At 45.8% G+C, this 18,561-nt stretch overlaps 1 protein-coding gene across 3 annotated transcripts in view; it reads left to right on the top strand.

Moving 5' to 3' along the window:
- Positions 1 to 18,034, top strand: part of SMPD4 (sphingomyelin phosphodiesterase 4) — a 34,350-nt gene extending 16,316 nt beyond the window's left edge. For 2 of the 3 annotated variants that reach the window (XM_063144007.1, XM_063144006.1), the window contains exons 11-20: positions 4,932 to 5,021; positions 8,410 to 8,555; positions 9,005 to 9,095; positions 10,410 to 10,510; positions 11,482 to 11,645; positions 12,052 to 12,257; positions 12,555 to 12,788; positions 13,805 to 13,936; positions 15,539 to 15,667; positions 17,478 to 18,034. In XM_063144007.1, the coding sequence (XP_063000077.1) occupies positions 4,932 to 5,021; positions 8,410 to 8,555; positions 9,005 to 9,095; positions 10,410 to 10,510; positions 11,482 to 11,645; positions 12,052 to 12,257; positions 12,555 to 12,788; positions 13,805 to 13,936; positions 15,539 to 15,667; positions 17,478 to 17,804 (1,620 nt within the window). In that variant the 3' untranslated portion in view covers positions 17,805 to 18,034. The remainder of the gene's footprint in view (positions 1 to 4,931; positions 5,022 to 8,409; positions 8,556 to 9,004; positions 9,096 to 10,409; positions 10,511 to 11,481; positions 11,646 to 12,051; positions 12,258 to 12,554; positions 12,789 to 13,804; positions 13,937 to 15,538; positions 15,668 to 17,477) is intronic. The other variant, XM_063144008.1, reaches the window with a different exon arrangement.
- The last annotated feature ends 527 nt before the right edge of the window (positions 18,035 to 18,561 follow it).

Genomic DNA, 18,561 nt, shown 5'->3' with positions numbered 1-18,561 from the left:
GTTTTCGGAGGGCTTACTTTGTCTTCAGGGTTTCCCCACTTGTTATGGTGAAAACAGTGCTCTCTGCCCTTCACCAGCACAGAGGGCTAATTTAGCCATTTTATTTTCTTGTCATTTTCACAAGCGCTAGGAGCGCAAAACCTACATTTGCATATTTGGGGTGTTATGGATTTGAGCTCTTTGCCTGCAGTTCAGTCCTTTGGAAGTATTTAGATCCTTGTTTACCACAAAGGGGCTTGTGGTAGTGGGAGATTCGATCATTAGACACATAGACAGCTGGGTTTGTGACGGGTGTCTAGACCGCATGGTAAATTGCCTGCCTGGTGCGAAGGTTGCGAACATCTAGATGGCATCTAGATAGCATAGTAGACTGCTGGGGTGGAGCCTGTTGTTGTGGTCCATGTTGGTACCAACAATGTGAGGAAATGTAGTCGTGAGGTTCTGCAAGCCAAATGTAAGTTGCTAGGCAGGAGGTTGAAATCCAGGACCACCTAGGTAGCTCTCTCTGAAACGCTACCAGTTCCATGTGCAGGACCAGCTAGACAGGCACTGCTGAGAAGTATCAATGTGTGGATGAGACAATGGTGCAGAGAGGAGGGGTTCAGGTTTGTTAGGTACTGGGGAACATTTTGGGACAAGCCGAGCCTGTACAAGAGGGACAGGCTGCACTTAAACCAAAATGGAACCAGATTGCTGGCGCTAAACATAAAAAAGGTGGCAGAGCAGCTTTAAAACTAAATCCTGGGGGAAGCATCCAGTTTGGGTTAGATCATCTAAAAGAGATGTATCTGAACATGTTTTTGATTGTCCCAATGTAGAAGGGGAGCAAAATAGGCCATCAGTACAGGATAGAACTTGATAGCCAATCAAAGAGGCTAAAGTGCATCAGGAAAAAAGTGACACGGCAGAGACAGCTGGGGAGGGACCCCATGTATAGGTGTTTCTATGCAAATGCTAGAAGCCTCTGAGCCAAAATGGGAGAATTGAAGTGCTTGGTTTCAAAGGAGAACCTGGACATAGCGGGCATTACAGAAACCTGGTGGAGTGGAGAGAACCAGTGGGATACGGTCATCCCTGGATACAAACTTTACAGGAAGGACAGGGAAGGGCGTACTGGGGGTGGTGTTGCTCTCTACGTCAAAAAGGGCATTGTGTCTAGCAGACTAGAGCACCTAAATGGGGAAGACTCTTCCACAGAAATGCTGTGGGTGACAATGCAGGGCCCCAAAACTAATGTAGTGCTAGGAACGTGGTATTGTCCCCCAGACCAAAATGCTCAAAGTGACCTTGAGATGGAGAATGAAATCAGGGAGGCCTCCAAACGAGGAAGTGTTGTAATAATGGGTGATTTCAACTATCCTCACATTGACTGGACAAATTCATATACCAGTCATGACAAAGAGGTTAAATTTCCTAAATAACTGTGCCCTGGAACAGTTGGTTATGGAACCGGCCAGAGGGGAGGCAACCCTGGACTTAATCCTAAGTGGTGCTGCCCATGACCTAATACGAGATGTAAATATTGTTGAACCAAGCGGTAACAGTGCTATCAGATTCAATATATGCTTAAGTGGGAAATTGCCCAGGAAATCCAACACATTCACACTTGACTTCAAAAGAGGAAACTTCTCTAAAATGAGGAAACTAGTGAAAAGAAAGTTGAAAGGGGGAATCAAGAGGGTTAAATCCTTGGAAAATGCATGGAGCTTACTTAAAAGCACAATAATAGAAGCCCAACTAAAATGTATTCCACAGGTTAGGAAAGGTAGCACCAAGTCCAAGAGGTCACCAGCATGGCTAACAAGCAGTGTTAAAGAAGCTATTGTAGAAAAGAGGGCTTCCTTCAAAAAAATGGAAGTCTTACCCAAGTGAGGAAAATAAAAGGAGCACAAGCTGGCATAAAGGAGTTGCAAGCAAACAATAAGAGATGCAAAAAAGCATTTTAAGAGCACATTGCTAATAATATCAAGTCCAACAATAAATAATTCTTTAAATATATCAGAAGCAGGAAACCAGAAGAAGTTGAACCGTTGGATGACAATGGAGCTAAAGGAGGACAGGGAAATTGCAGAGAAGCTGAATGAATTCTTTGCAACAGTGTTCACTGCAGAGGATACAGGACAGATGCCTGTGCCTGAACTGATGTTTTCAGGAAGGGAGACTGAGGAACTGTGGCAAATAGTGGTGACAAAAGATGAAGTTCTCAACCTTATTTTGAAAGCAAATAAATCATCAGGCTCAGATGGCATCCATCCTAGAGTTCTCAGAGAACTCAAATATGAAATTGCGGACCTCCTCACAAAAATATGCAATACAGAGCTCAGGCTCTGTACCAGAGGACGGGAGGATGGCCAATGTAACACCAATTATCAAAAAGTGATCCAGGGGGAATCCGGGAAATTACAGGCCGGTTAGTTTGACATCTGTTCCAGGTAAGTTGGTTGAAAGCATTATTAAAGACAAAATTAGTAAGCATATAGAAGGACAGGTCCTGCTGAAGAAGAATCAACATGGCTTTCGCAAAGACAACTCCTGTCTCACTATTATTATTATTATTATTATTATTATTATTATTTATTTATTTATTTATATAGCACCATCAATCTACTCTTACTAGAATTCTTTGAGGGAGTCAACAAACATGTGATCCGGTAAACATTGTTTACTTGGATTTCCAAAAGGCTTTTGATAAAGTCCGCCACCAAAGACTCCTGAATAAACTTAGAAGACATGGAATAAGAGCAGAGGTCCTCTTATGGATCAGTAACTGGTTAAAGAACAGAAAACAGAGAGTAGGAATAAATGGTCAATTCTCCCAATGGAGGGAAGTAAATAGTGGGGTCCCACAGGGATCGGTATTGGGGCTGATTATTTTCAACTTGTTCATAAATGATCTGGAATTAGGAGTGAGCTGTGAAGTGGCCAAGGCTAAGGGGAGACATGATAGAGGTGTACAAAATTATGCATGGTATGGAGAATGTGGACGGGGAGACATTTTTCTCCCTCTCTCAAAATACTAGAACCCAATGGGGTCATCCCATGAAGCTGATGGGTGGGAGATTCAGGACAAATAAAAGGAAGGACTTCTTCACACAGCGCATAGTTCAACTATGGAACTCACTACCACAAGATGTAGTGATGGCCACCAATCTGTATGGCTTTAAAAGGGGGTTGGATAAATTCCTGGAGGCAAAGGCTATCCATGGCTACTAGCCCTGATGGTTGTGTGCTACCTCCAGTATCAGAGGCAATAAGCTTGTGTGCACCAGTTGCTGGGAACATGGGTGGGAGGGTGCTGTTGCACCATGTCCTACTTGGTCATCCCTGGCCGATGGCTGGTTGGCCACTGTGCGAACAGAGTGCTGGACTAGATGGACCCGTGGTCTGATCCAGCCTCAGGGCTCTTCTTATGTTCTTAATAGCAGATTGAAGACTTCTAAATGAAGTGTGCAAATTGTTTTGTGGGTTACAATCTAGGTTTTGTACTAACAAGAATTAGTACAGGAAAATCTTATTTGATCTATTTATCTTTTGCATTAGAAATATATTTATACTATGACATTAGAATATAACTTGCATATAATGACATAAAAACATTTATTTTGTTAAACAGAGCATTGCTAAAGATCTTAATAGCTGAAAAAGGAGTAGAATCCCTTAAACATCTCTTCTTAGACTTCTAGTCTTAATACCTGAAAATGAAAGTTTTCATTCTAAGTACCAAGCTCACTATTCAGTATTGAGTAGGGCTGTTCAGCTGTTCAGCTTCTAAAAAGCAGCTCCCACATCCTAAAATCAGCACATATTTATACCGTTTTTGTACAGAAATGACCTCATAACTAACATTACCAACTGCCCCATAAATTAGGACTCACAGTCTTAATTATCTCATTGTTATTAAATATTCCTTATAAAATGGAAACATACACCTTTCAGGCTAAATAAGCTCAAATTTGAATTATACCTTTGAGAAGATAACTCTTTACTCAAAATTTGTCAATTAAACTTAAGTCTGTATCTGTATATCCAGCTTTTTGATGTGTATGCAGTACACAGTATTTTTTCTCATTAATTGATAAGCGAAAGCTTTAGGTACACTTTTGACTTAGCATAACGCAGCCCCTCACCTGTGATTGGTGCACAACCAGGGTCCCTTGCAGCACTGCAGGGGCTGATAGCACGTAGCTGCTTCTCTGAGGCCTGATAGTTGCATGTGCAGTCAGGCCAGCCTGGGACGATGTCCAGGAAAGCAAACATTGTGCAGAGGCTGCATGGAAAGGCTCATTTCTGTAATTCAGCAGCATCCTCCTGATAGCAATAGGTGGTACCTATTGCCAACCCCAAGGGGCTTTGCGTTCTGAAACAGAAGCAGGGAAGCTGCAGGGGATGGGGAAACCCAAGCAGGGCTCTGCAGGGGGACTGGCTGAACACTTTGACAGCTGCTGCCAAGTGCCGGATTTCAGAAGGCCTTTCTTTCTGGCAAGACTGCGGTCGTGCTGGGGTGGGCCCCGCCTCTCTCCCGTCCATCGGTGATGAGCCAGATGCTCCAGGAGGCCCGTCAGCAGAGCCGGCCTCCAGCGTTGTGGCCAGCCCCTTCTTCCTAATGCTTTCAGCTCACCCACCACCAGCCTTGCCACCTATCCAAATCCTATCACACATACCGATGTTTGGCTCCAGACCAAAGCTTGCTTTGAGGAGGCTTCTACAAAGCAAGTCAGTTGGCAGAATGTGTTTGGGGCTGTTGTGAGCAAAGACCGTGGAGAAGAGGGGGCTGCACGTTGTGCTCGTCAGTGGCATTGGGCTCATGCTTGGGTTTTGTTTTTTGTTTTTCCTCCCTCCTCCTTCCTGGCTCATTCTCATTGTTTGTTTTTCTGTTTTCTTTCCATTTCATTTTCTCTCCATTTCCCTTCCCCTCTTGTGTTGTCTCTCAGCTGGAGGTTCTCCACTACCGGCTCAGTATATCCAGTACCCACCACAGTAATCCTGCCCATTCCAGCTACCAGGCCCTCCACACGTATCAAGTATTTCCATCTTTTCATTTTTACTTTATTTTATTTGTTTAAAAAATCCTTCATGTAATCTGCAAAGTGTGTTGTGGACACACATAGGGTGACTGGAAGGAGAGCCCACAGTGGGGATGCAGAATCTCTGAGATGCAGACTGAATGTAGCCCATGGAGGTTCTGCTTCTGGCCATGGAGTCTCCTTGGAGGAATCCTCATTGTTCTCAGACTGGAGATGCAGGCAGGGCGATGGGTGGTGGGTGGGTTGGTCAGCACTGAGAGAAGTTCTACAGGCTGCTGGTACCAAGAGACTTTGGAAAGACCCTTTCCCTGGCAGAGGGTCAGATCCATTTCACTTGGCGTTCTCCGTCTTGTCGCAAAGAAAGACAAGGTCCAGCTCAGACCTGGAGATCTCCCTCCCTTGGGGACAAGGACCCCTGGACTCTCCCATGGGCAGCAACTATCCCCTGTGATGCCCCAGGAATAACAAATGCGAAGGGACACACAACTATTCAAGGAATATTATGAGTAACAACCCGCAACAAAAAGTAATTGTACAAAGTGTTGAGGTCGTCCGGATAAATTCCTCTCCGGTTGGAGAGATTAGCAAAGTATACAGCGTTCCAGGCAGGCTCAGAGAAAGTAAAGACAGCCACAGAGATAATCGACAGCAACAGTATTTTCTTCAGCAATATTTTACTGAGTTAAAGACATAGAGATCATATTTACAATATTATACAATATACTCACAGCAACGTCATATTCACACAGGAGAGGTAAAGACACGCTTTTACACAAGACTTATATACACAGCAGTATCTTTCTCTACCAATTTACAATTTAATTGACAATCAATCACACTTGTCAGGTCGTTAACCAATTATCTTCTGACCTTTAAGTGGCTGATGTAACTCCTTGCAACAGTTTGCACTTGCCTGGGTAACATAGAAACTATGGACACTAAAAATCAAAACCCGGACACAAAGTAAGCAGAAAATGGTGAACTGAACATTCTACACACAGAGCATATGTGTTACACATACATAAAGGACAAATAAACAGTAACTTTTACAGATGGGCGAAGGTGTGAACATAAATGGAACACAAGTTCTATACAAGCCAGATAAGGACTTTAAGCCAAGCCAAATATTTTTACAGGCACCCGGTTCAGTCCTGTTTCACCATGTTTTTGACTTTTTCAGAAAAACAAAATCATCTGTAACGAGCAAGGCTGCGGGAGTAAGGAAACACTGAAAACTTCAAGTAATCTTTCCGTCCTGGATTCTTATTGAGTCCCTCCAGAGGAGGTTTTGCTCAATCCCCGGCGACTTATTCAAACTGCTTCAATAGTGGCAAGTTCTGCAGACAGGTGTCTGAAGAAACCAAAAACATGGTGAAACAGGACTGAACCGGGTGCCTGTAAAAATACTTTGCTTGGCTTAAAGTCCTTATCTGGCTTGTATAGAACTTGTGTTCCATTTATGTTCACACCTTCGCCCATCTGTAAAAGTTACTGTTTATTTGTCCTTTATGTATGTGTAACATATATGCTCTGTGTGTAGAATTGTTCAGTTCACCATTTTCTCCTTACTTTGTACAATTACTTTTGTTACGGGTTGTTACTCATTATAATATTCCTTGAACAGTCGTGTGTCCCTTTGCATTTGTTATTCCTACTCAACTGGTGCCCTTTTTCGGTAATTCCACAGTGGGGTGGAAGACTCCACCAGTGTCTTCAATGCTTGACTGTGCTGGACAGTGTTGCTGCTTTGTCCAGTTAAATAAAATGTCAAAAAGCTTGAATGTCAGGAGGATCCTGGCAGGCGCTCCTCAGATGTGCAGAGCTGCTTTCCAAGTCCTTCGGAAGAGAGCGGCTTGTCACAGCCCATGGCTGCTGCCGGCAGGGTGCCTTGCCGGTGATTTCATGAGCCCACGCTCTCCCCTTGCTCCAGGGAGTGAGTTTTGCTTGGAAGAGGGTATTGGGGACAGCAGGCCTCTTGCCTTGACCAAGCGTTTGTGGAACATAATTGTAATCTACTCCCAGTAAACAACCCTGGAAATGACGGCTCTTCTGGGTAGGGTTGGAGCACAGTTTCTGCACAGTCATTCCTGCTGTAAGAGGTTCTGGGATTTCCTGCATCCCCTAAGTTCTTTCCTTGTGGTGCCTGGGGCCAGGACATGGGGGTGTACTTCAAGAAGGCAATGTGTATGGTTTAGTTAATCTTGGGAGCCTTGGCTTTCTTTTGTTTTAAGGGGTAACTTTCTAGTTCTCATGACTTTAGACTGGTGCTTTAAAGTGTGACTGCAGCATGTGCTTAGAGGCTGAAACTAAGCAGAATCTGGTGTTTAATGTCCCAGCTCCTAGTGCTTGGTGTTTTAACCCTCACCTGTCTGCCTTCTGTAAAATGGATCCTTGTGATGTGTCACAAGCGGAGAGGAGAAGCAAAGTGCCTCAAACTTGTAGGTTCCTGCATGATTTCAGTAGTAAATTGGTAAGACACTCTAGGCAGATCAAGTGCTGTGCCTCATCCACCATAGTGGTGGCAATCTCAAGCTACCAAAGCTTTTCCGTGGAGTGAGAAATATTGCTGATCCTCATAAGCCCCAGCTTGAGGCATCCTGTTAAAATAAACAGCATATTCTTTGTTCCTTTTCCATTTTGTCGTCCCCATGACTTCTGCAGAGGCTCTATTAGAATGTTACATTTTTGCTTCTTTAAAACTAGATCTTTGTTTAAAAGTTCTCTTTTGCCATGAAGCAGCTGGATGATGGCAATTGTCGTTTAGCCTGAGCTGTGCCCCCTGTTCAGTGCTCCATAGAACAGCCACCCATGTGAATCCACCACCTCCTTCATGCCCCCTTTTCCACTCTCCTCTCAACTTTGGAGGTGCAGTGTTTGAATCCATGACGAGGTCTCCAAATGGAGTGAACCGGCTGGTTCTTCCTAATTGACTAATTCCTGTTTCAAGGGTAAAATGTGGCATTTAAGCAGAGACTTAAACGCAGGCCTGCTGTGAGGGGATCGTTGCACTTCTACCTGATGGCTGTTTGCTCTGCTTGCTCCTTCTGCAGGCCTCTTGCTCACTTATTGGGCACAGAGCCTAAGCCCTGGTAAAGTGAGGGAGCTGTTGGCCGTTTTCTTTTTATTGTACTGGAATAAGTGTCCCCCCTTCTCAGTAGCAACCCAAACTACCTTCCTGCACTCAGGATGGAAATGATGTGCTTCACTTTTGGGCCACATGACAGTTAGGCCTAGAACCAAACTGTAGAGTCTGTGGACATATCTTTGTTCTGCTTCACCTTCTGCTCTGTGGGGCTTGAGCTCTCTGTCCTGGTCTTCCTCTGTGGTGGGGAGAGAACTTACTACTTTCTTTCTCCTGCTCCTCCTCCTCCTCCTTTCAATCCAGGAGTCATTCAAGCCCACGGAGGAGCAAGTCTTGGTTATCCGGCTGCTTGTGAAGCACCTGCATGCTTTCAGCAATAGCTTGAAACCAGAGGCCTCTTCCCCTGGAGGGCATTCCCACGCTGCCAGTCCCCTGGAGGAATTCAAAAGGTAGGTGGTGCTTCTTGCCTTGCCCACACCTTGGTCAGGTAGGCCCCGAGAAGCCAGGCTTCAGTGAATGCCGAGCACAAAATCCTCCGGGTGTGTTGGGGGAAGGGTTCAGAGACCAGGAAGCACTATAGAAACAATATGTTTAGCTTTGAATGAAAAGGATGGATTTATATTTGGACAAAAAGGCAAATCTGTTCTCTGTGGACGGACCCTTGCCAGAGCAGCCCTTCCCCCAGCGTGATTGAGATTTTATGACAAGGAAGACCAAACAACCTGTGGCAAAAAACGTTGTTTCTGATGGCCGCAGCCTTTCAGACATAGCAATACTTCCTATAAAACGACCATCTCATCCGACAGTCCCCAAAACAGCATTCTGTTAAAATGGTAGGATTCCTTTCCTGCTTGTTTGCTCAATTTCTGGGGCCTCTGTGTGTTGGATGTCTTTGCAGGATTGTGATTCCCCGGTTCGTTCAGCAGAAACTCTACATATTTCTGCAGCACTGCTTTGGCCATTGGCCTCTGGATGCCTCTTTCAGAGCCGTAGGTATTCCATTGAATGTCCTCTTGTGATCCCAGGGGAGTTATGGCTGATGTTTTCCAGCATGCAAAAGCCCTTGGGAATACTGTCTTGCGCTGCCTTAAAATGAGACCAAGTTGCTAGAAAAGAAATTAACATGGAAAGACTTAGAAAACCATCGGCATTGAGGCTGATGTCCCTGGAGGCAGCTCCAGTCCCCGCTTTCCTGATCCCTGCATGCTTTTAAGGCCAACAATCCCAATCTTTAAAATGGGGTTCATAGTAATCCTTCCTCTCCAGGCTCTTGGAGTAAGGATACAGGCATCTCCTTAAGGACAGGAGGAGCTACAACGTGAGCCTGGAGCCATTTCCTTGGGTGTAGAAGTTTGCATTGCAACACTTGAAAATAGGAACAGGGAGGGTTTGCTAGAAATGCCTTTAGGGCAACTTGAGGGCCTTTTTCCAGATCTATTAAGTGTGGGGTGTGAGGGAGGAAGTACCTAGTAAGGCAAAATGGCTCAGCTGTTCTACATGTGGGCAACTGCGGCCACAGAACTTGCTGGTAGGCCTGTTTATTTCTGTTGAGTCAAAGTAGAAGTTGCCTTTTAGTAACAGGACACCCAGGGCAGCTCACCCGTGAAAATAGAAGCAGTTGAATTGTAAAAACACACCAGCATTGCAGAAGATGCATCAAAACTATTAAAACCCAGGAAAGCTGTAGAAACACCCCTTGAACAGGTATAGAACGTGCTGGGAAGCTGGGCCAAAGAGACCTTGCCTAGCATAACAGGGCACCTGAGTGAGTGCTGGACCAGCTTCTCTAAGGAGGGTATCCCATATTTGAGAAGGCTCCCTCTCCAGTCACTACCTACCTCACGGCCGATGCTGGAGTGTGGGAGAAGGTGGTTCTTCAAGCGGCCAGGCCTGAAGCATTTTGACTTGTGTGTAGAAATGGATTGTCAAGCGGCCCTACTTAGTCAGTCCTCTAGCTGCTGTATTTTGTGCTGTGCCTGAGGAGTCTTCCTGGGTGGCCCCGTAGCAATCCAGTTGAGAAGTGGCTACCCTGGGGCGCTGCTCATCCAGGAGGGGCCGCAGCTGCTGCTTGACCTGAGCTGATGGCAGAGGTACTCGCTGCAGAGCAAGACTGCTGGTTCATCAGGTGGCCCAAGGTGCAACCCTGATCCTTTGGGAGAGTGCAAAAGCCCTGTCCATTTTGCGGGGTGGGGTGGAAGCTGGCCTCTGCGTCTGTCATGTCACGGAGAGAAACGAGATGCCGAGAGGGAGAGCGAGAAGAAAACCAAACGGGCTCTTTTGAGAGAGTGAACTTGTTCCCCCAGGTCCTGGAGATGTGGTTAAGCTACTTGCAGCCTTGGAGATACGCCCCTGAGAAACCACTGCAGAGTGCAGAGTTGCTGCCTCGCAGCGTGGCAGAAAAATGGTGAGTGCTGAGCCGGGCCGAACTGCTACAACTGGATCCAACAGTCAGGTGGAGGAGGAGGAGGCGGCAACCAAGATGGGATGGTAGCCAACAGTCCTAGGCAGTGGCTTTTGCCACAGATGGCCCCTTGTGTCCCTGTTCCAGTGTGGTGTGGTGGCTACAGTGGGGGAAGGTGGCCAGAAGGAGAAGCTTTCTTCCTGAGCTTGCCCCTGGCTGCTGCAGGGCTGCCTGCACTAAGAAAGGATGCCATCATGAAAGGGCACTTGCCACAGAGAGGCAAGCTTGCTATGCGTGGTCTCTTTGGGGTCTCACTTTCCTGGGGCGACTCCATCACTGTTTCCTCTTGGAAGGAGGACCTGGAGCACACGTGGTCTCAAATGGCGTGATCCTACTTCATAGAATCATAGAATAGCAGAGTTGGAAGGGGCCTTGGGGGTCTACAGCTTTTGGCCGGCCTTTTTGACCAAGCCACACATTTTCATTTCATTTATTACATTTCTGTAGCTGAAGCACTCTGGGTGGTTCAGAAGTGGTAGTCACCACCTCCCTCTGCTCCCTTAGCCACCCCTCCCTCGGCTGATTTTGCTCATCAGGAAAGGCCAGTGGGCAAGTAGCCAAGTAGCGGTTTTTGTGAACCGCGCAGAGCTTCGGCTGTGGGGCGGCATATAAATGTAATTAAATAAATAAATAAACTACACAACATTGGTCAAAATCAGCACTTCCGCCTGCCACGGGAAGGTGGGTGGGAGGGAGGGAGAGGGCCTTGTTGGGCACTGCTGCATGAAGGTGCCTCCTATGCAGGTCCAGCCTGCTCTGAAGCAGGAGCGGGCCAGCGGCGCAAGGCGTTTTCCAGCTTGGCTCTGAGGGGGGCTGGCCACTTCTCACGCGATGCTCCCTGTGGCCTGACCCAGTAGGGGAGGGACTGCAGCACGTCTGTTGTGTTCTCAAGATGGCTCTTCTCCTTTTAAAAGGGCGACTTTCGTTCAGGAGAACCTGCTGATGTACACCAAGCTTTTCGTTGGCTTTCTGAACCGAGCTCTCCGCACGGACTTGGTCAGCCCCAAGAATGCCCTGATGGTGTTCAGGGTGGCCAAGGTTTTCGCCCAGCCCAACCTTGCTGAAATGATCCAGAAAGGTAAAAGGGAGCACCAGAAACCTGGCTCCATTCTGTCTGCAGATGGCTCGCCAGTGTCATGTTGGTTTTCCTTTGGTGGCAAAGAAATTGCAAATCAGAGAAGATGTTTCTAGCTCTGGGGGAGGCAGTTGAGAAACCTGGCTGATTTGGTTGCTTGTCTAAATCCTTTCCTTGCTGTATCTCAAACGCTCATAGACAGCCACTGCCCTCATGACCCTTAGCTCCCCAAGTCCAAACCCTGCATCAGATCTGCTACATCCTGTTGACCTCCTGAGTGCAGTTGAAGCACCAGCAAGTGCCACAGAAGCCCTTCCTTGGGGCTGCTGGTCACAGCTGCAAGCAGTGAGGCATCCACACACAACACGAGGGCGGTCATGGATTTGCTGCTTCTCGCCTCCCTTTGCAGGAGAGCAGCTCTTCCTAGAAATAGACCTTGTCATTCCTCACCGGCAGCACCGCCTCTTCATGAGTCCCTCTCTTGGAGGGAGTTTCCTGTCATCCCGGACTCCAAACATCACAGATGCTTCATTTAAGGTGAAAAGCCATGTTTACAGCCTTGAAGGACAGGACTTCCAGTACAAGCAGATGTTTGGGCCAGAAGTCAGAAGCCTGGTAAGCTGCCATCTAGTTCGTACAGGATTGGGAAGCTCAGGACAAGCGTGGCCACTGCCGCTTGACAAACGTGGTGCTTAACTTGGGAATCCTGGAGGAGGGAACGGGGATCGATCCTGACTTTCTTCTGGGCCAGAACGACTCCAGACGATTTGCAGACCTGAAGTCTAGAACCAGTTTGTCTTTGACTACATATGCTTTTGCTCCTCCATGTTGCGTACCTGGCCAACAAAATTGTCTATGTACGAGCGCATGTGCTTCTCCCCTTCACGAGCTGTGTTCTCCCCCACCCCCCAGGTGTTGCGACTGGCACGGCTCATTGGCCAGGCCCAGCAGGCGGCTCAGTCTATCTCGGACCATTCCCTGGAGGCCATGGCCAGGCCGCCCTTCCTCTCCTGGCTCCGGCTTGGATCAGCTGACTTAAACGGCTCCTATACAGGCAATGACTTGGATGAAATTGGGCAAGACAGTATTAAAAAGACAGACGAGTACTTGGAGAAGGCCCTGGAATACTTATGTCAGATATTTCGGGTATATTTACTTCTTTTCGTTTTCCCAAAAATCTTTTTTTGGGCTGTAGCCTGGCCTGCATAAAAGCTCTTCTCAGTGAGGAGGGATGGGAAATTCTCTTTTGTACTTTCTTTCTAGCCACTGCAAAGTAATTGAAGCAAGAGCTTTTAAGAAAGAGGGTGGTCATTTAGCAGCCTTTCTTTTAAAATAAATCCTTATTTTAGGGTGATACTCATATTCCAGATCCTTGAAGGCCTTGCAACTCTCTCTGGTTTTAAGAGTTGTCTGCTTTGCAGTGCTGAGAAAGCCCAGGAAGAGGTTCTGAAACTGACAAGAGAAAAAGTAAAGGGCTGGACCTGGGCGAAATGGGGTGGTGAAAAGGGTTCCTTCCCTAGGGTGCGACCGCAGCCTGCCGCTTTCTGCCTGGCCTTCCCTAGAATGCAGGTTTTGATCATCCTAAGATGTGAGGGTATTTCATAGAACCATAGAATAGTAGAGCTGGAAGGGGCCTATAAGGCCATCGAGTCCAACCCCCTGCTCAGTGCAGGAATTTAAACTGGTGTTGGCAGAATGATTTTGCCATCGGCAGGAGGCTTTGGTTGGGCAGATGGGAAATCCATCCTTGTGCTGCTGGTTATAAAGTTTCCTTCTTCTCCACAGTCCTCTACCGGCCCCTCATGCAGCTCTGGAAGGTGCAGCATTGAGCGGCCTACTGTGGTGGCTGTTATTATGGAGGAAGGTGGTGGCTGGTCGCTGCTGCTGCAGCCGCTGGTAGTTCGCCACCGCAGACTACGACCGGTGCCCTGCCTTCGCGACTCCCTTCCCCCCAGTTGCTGCCTCAGTCCTGGCTGCTCAGGCTCTCGGCAGAATAGATAAAACTGGAAATCTGTTCACTATATGGGGAGGCATTTCAGTGCAATAGAACATGTGGGGAGATTTCAGTTCTGTGCAGTTGGGTACCTTGACTTTCAGCATGTATTTTGTTTGCCTTTTTGTTGCATAGTAACTACATAGCTCCTTTTTCCAATTTTTGCCAGTTGAATGAAGCCCAACTGAGCCAGCTGATGTTGAATTGGGGGGCAGCTCAGGAAGAGAATGGAAAGAAGCAACTTCCAGATTGCATTGAGAGTGAAAATGGGCTAACTCTCACACCACTTGGCAGGTACCAGGTAAGACGGTGGCCTGCCCAGCCAGTTTTGCCAGGTTGCAATTAAACATTACTTTTTCAGTAGATGCGAGTGGTTCAAAACTGTGTCAAGGTCATAGGCCAAAACATCTTTTTCCAATCCTCTTTTTGAAGACTGCTGTGGGATGGAGGCACTGTGCTACAGTGATTCCAGTCTTACCTACGGGGCCATTTTCATAGAGTAACATTGGGTGACCATTTCTTGGGCCCCTTGGCAATTGAGCTGTAGGGTTCCACAGGGCGCCATCTTGTCCCCAATGTTGTTTAACATCTATATGAAGCCACTGGAAACGGTCATTAGGGGATTTGGAGCCAAGTGCCATCAGTATGCTGATGACACACAGCTCTATCTCCCTCTGACAACTGAATCAGGTGAGGCTGTGGTCTGGACCAGTGCCTAGACTCAGTAATGGGCTGGTTGAGGGCCAATCAACTGAAACTGAATCCTGGCAAGAGGGAAGCCCTGTGGGTGAATGGTTCCTGAGTCTGAGAGACAGGCTCATTGCCTGTTCTGGATGGGGTTGCACTGCCTCTGAAAGATCAGGTTTGTAGTTTGGGGGTACTCTTAGATCCATCTCTGTTGCTGGAGGCTCCAGTGGCCACGACGCCTCGGTGTGCCTTTTACCAACTTTGGCTGGTTCGCCAACTACAGCCCCTCCTGGACAGGAATAGCTTGGCTACAGAAGTACAGGCATGAGTTAGCTCAAGGCTGGATTACTACAATGCGCTCTATGTCAGGCTGTCCTTAAAGCTGCTCCGGAAGCTGGAGCTAGTGCAGAATGCAGCAGCTTGGCTGTTGCCGGGAGCTGCCCCTTTTCAGCATGCAACTGCACTGGCTTCCTATTCACTACCAGGCCAGGTTTAAGATTCTTATAATAGTGTACAAAGCCCTGAACAACTTTGGGAGCAGGATACCTGAGATACTTCTCTCCTATCATCCTGTGTGGTTACTGAGGTCATACTCATTGACGTATGGTCCAATTGCAGTCCACCAGGGGAAGAGCCTTCAGCGTGGTGGCTCCCCTCCTGTGGAATTCCTGGCCTCTGGAGGTCAGGCTGGCACCAACTTTATATTCCTTCCAGCGCCTCCTGAAAATGTCATTGTTCCAGATGCAGTTTTATTTACACTTTTATTTCTTTTAAAATGTATTTTAATGTGTTTTTATTCTGGGGTTTTTAAAATTCTATTTGTCCACTGCTCTGAAATTCTTGAGTGGGCAGTGGTGTATAAATATTGTAAATAATAAATAAATAAATAAAATTAGGGAGTTGTTTCTTTCCTCCAAAATCTACAAATAGCCATATCACAGAATTCTTGTACTTTAATAGTATTCTTATAAGAGGTATAGAACTGTTTGTTATTAAACTGAAAAAAGCAATTAAAGCCATTGGGGGAAGTTATGGAAAAATCCATGTGTACTGCTTCTAATTGAGTCTAAAAGTTGCTCTGTTGTTGCCACCCTGCCAGACTCCTGCTATGACTTCAAAGCTAATGAATGTTACCATCACCTGAGCTTTTGTAGCTCAGAAACTAGTGTCTTGGGGCTCAAAACCTTTGAAGTTGAAACTTTTGTTATTCTCCTAGATCATCAATGGTCTGCGCAGATTTTCGTTAGAATACCAAGGAGATCCTGAGCTTCAGCCTATCCGAAGTTATGAAAGCGCCACTCTCGTGCGACTGCTTTTCCGGCTGTCTTTGGCCATCAATGAACGAGTAAGTCGCAGGGGAAACGTCCCCTCTTCCTATTCAGTCACTACTCTTGCCTCTGTGTAGGGCTGTACGGAAGCATTCAGCTCTGGTTGCTTCCTCAATGGCATCTGATACTGGGAGTTTTCTGCATCTGAAAGATTCTAATCCCACTCCACAGGCAACTCATTCTCCAACCGTGTCTTAATTGCTCTCCCGAATAGTAGCTAAATTGGCATCTTTCTGCCTGGCATTCTTTGCCAAGGCCCGGATTGGCCCCCTTGTCATTAGGAGAGCTGTGCCCACCATGATGGTTGTGCTTGCCGCTTCCCTGACAGTCCTTTGGCTGCTAGCATGCGCACAGTGGCGCCTCCGTTGTGCCCTCCCTACTCTTATGCACAGGAGACATTTCTGATGGAGAGTGCGCACTGTACCTTTTCACAACTTCTGTCCCTTTTTTTAACTGAATACGGCTGAAGTGCAAGGAATTTGCACTTACCATGAGATATTTATTTATTTATTTATTGCATTTCTATACTGCCCAATAGCCGAAGCTCTCTTTCTGTATTGCAGTTGCTTTGAGCATGAAAAGACCTTAATCAGTGTTGCTGTTTTTAAATCCAACTATTTAGACTTCTAAAAAAATCACAATGGAATCATGAATCTTCTGGTTCCTTAGCACTTTTTCTGGTTTGCAATTGAATTATAAGAATTACAATATTAATTTTTATTGTTATTTATTATACTTTTAAACCGTCCAATAACTGATACTCTCAGGTGTACAATGCATTAAAACATACAGTGCAGACAATAATAAAAATAAAAATAGCACAGAATAAAATCAAGATAAAACTATTACATCATAAAATGAAATAAGCGGAATAGAATACTATTCCATCTTGCTTTTTAACTTTGTTCTACAAGTATAAGGCCTAAAAATGTTTTCTTTTAATGAGTGCTGCTTGTTTCTTCCCTAGATAGAAGTGCATGGCAGCTACTTTGTTGGTAAGCCCTGAGACCCAGTATTGGGCAAAAGGCGGGATACAAATAAATATTCTAATAATAATAATAATGCCAAGAGAAATTCTGGTGTGGGTTCTCAGATTTTGCACTTACTGTACGTTCTTCACAGGATGGTTAGAATGGCCTTACTACCTTGGCTCCTCCATATGAGACTGTGCAGAAATGCTGTCCAGTCAGTTGCATTGCCTTGTGCCGAGAAGCCTGTGGATTCATGGTTGTTGGGTTTTTCATAATTTAGTTGTAAACTGCCCAGAGAGCTTAGGCTGTTGGGCAGTATAAATATGAAATAAATAAATAAATAAATAAATAAATAAATAAATAAATAAATAAATAAATTCCTTTCACTTGCCTTGGATAAGTCACTACTCCTAAGCCCCAATTAATGGCCTACCTCGCAGAATCATAGGCATGAGAAGAGCCCTGGTGAATCAGACTAGGGGCCTCACTAATCTAAAATCCTGTTTCTCAGCGTCCATCCAGATGCCTGTCGGAAGCCCTCTCCTACTCTTGTTCTGCATCAGCTGGTATTCAGCATCATGCCCTCTGTTCTTGGAAGTAGCAGCCATCATAGCTAGTGGCCATTGATTAAGCTCCTATGAATTTGTATAATCTCCTTTTAAAGCTGTCTTAAGTTGGTGGCCATACACCACCAGCGTGAGGATGTCCTTCATTTTCTGTCCTAAACATCTCACTGTTCAGCTCAAAAGTATTTTAACAAACATGCTATATAAATGATTAAGAAAAGTAAATAAAAACAGCATGCAATTCTCCTTTTTCCTTCTTTATGTGTTGACTGAGCATTTGTCCCTTTCAGTTTGCAGACCAAATGGAGAGGGTCTGTGCCAGAGCAGACTTCCTTGGGCGCTTCTGCCGCTGTCATCTCACTGACTCCTCCTTGGTAGAGAAGGCCAGGCACAGCCCACAGAGCAAGCAGAGGCTGGGGCAGGTTCAACAACCAAGAGTCAGCCTGAGATTTCTGGGAAGCTACAGGACTCTTCTCTCTTTACTCATGGTGTACTTCATTGCCTCATGGTTCTGCATTGGTCCAGTGACCTGCACCTTCTTCATTCTCCTTGGATATCTGTTTTATGCATTAGTCATGACTTTCTTGTCTGAAAAGAGGAAGCCACATCAACACTGATATTCATTCATATTGCTAAACAGATCTTTACCACCTGATAAACAAGGCTGGGGCCTGTGGAAATCAGATTTTGGCTAAGGGTTGCAGGTTTTATGTTTGATCTCCCGTTTTGTTTCTGAAATGTTTAAATAATCCAGTGAAACAGATTCATGAATGGAAGGCTGTACTTTTATAACCATCAAAATGCTAATCTGTAAATTCTATTTTGATAAATTGACTTTTTAAAATAACGTAAGCTCTAGCAAATGCTTTGGGAAGTGGCATCCTGGTGGAATTGGCAGGGGTGAAGCTGAAACAAGAACTTCTGGCTAAATGGCAGCTTTTGAGCATAACCCCCAAGATATGCATGCTTTTGTACAGCTCCCCCTTCATCCTAAAGAGACTTGTTCAGGATGCATGCCTAATGGACTGTGCCCGTTTGCTGCAGCTATATCAATCATGGTGCAAATATGTCTGCTGGTGCCTATTATTTTTTATTACTATTACATTTATATACCGCCCCATAGCTGAAGCTCTCTGGGCGGTTTACAAAAATTAAAACACTGAACATTAAAAACAGATATACAAAACCATTACAAGCATAAAACCAGGTTAGATACAATATCCATTTAAAACAACTGTTCTGGGTCAGTTAAAAACTCAACACATGTTGTTAAATGCCTGGAAGAAGTTTAGGCTTGGCTCTCATGAGTTTTGTGAGAACAACGTGTTCACCAAGCTCTCCTCCTGCAGTTTGGGGGAGGGGGGGAATTCACAT

The sequence above is a fragment of the Elgaria multicarinata genome, chromosome 18, assembly GCF_023053635.1.
Source record: "Elgaria multicarinata webbii isolate HBS135686 ecotype San Diego chromosome 18, rElgMul1.1.pri, whole genome shotgun sequence".
Taxonomy (NCBI): domain Eukaryota; kingdom Metazoa; phylum Chordata; class Lepidosauria; order Squamata; family Anguidae; genus Elgaria; species Elgaria multicarinata.
This window is presented reverse-complemented; position numbering and strand designations above follow the sequence as displayed.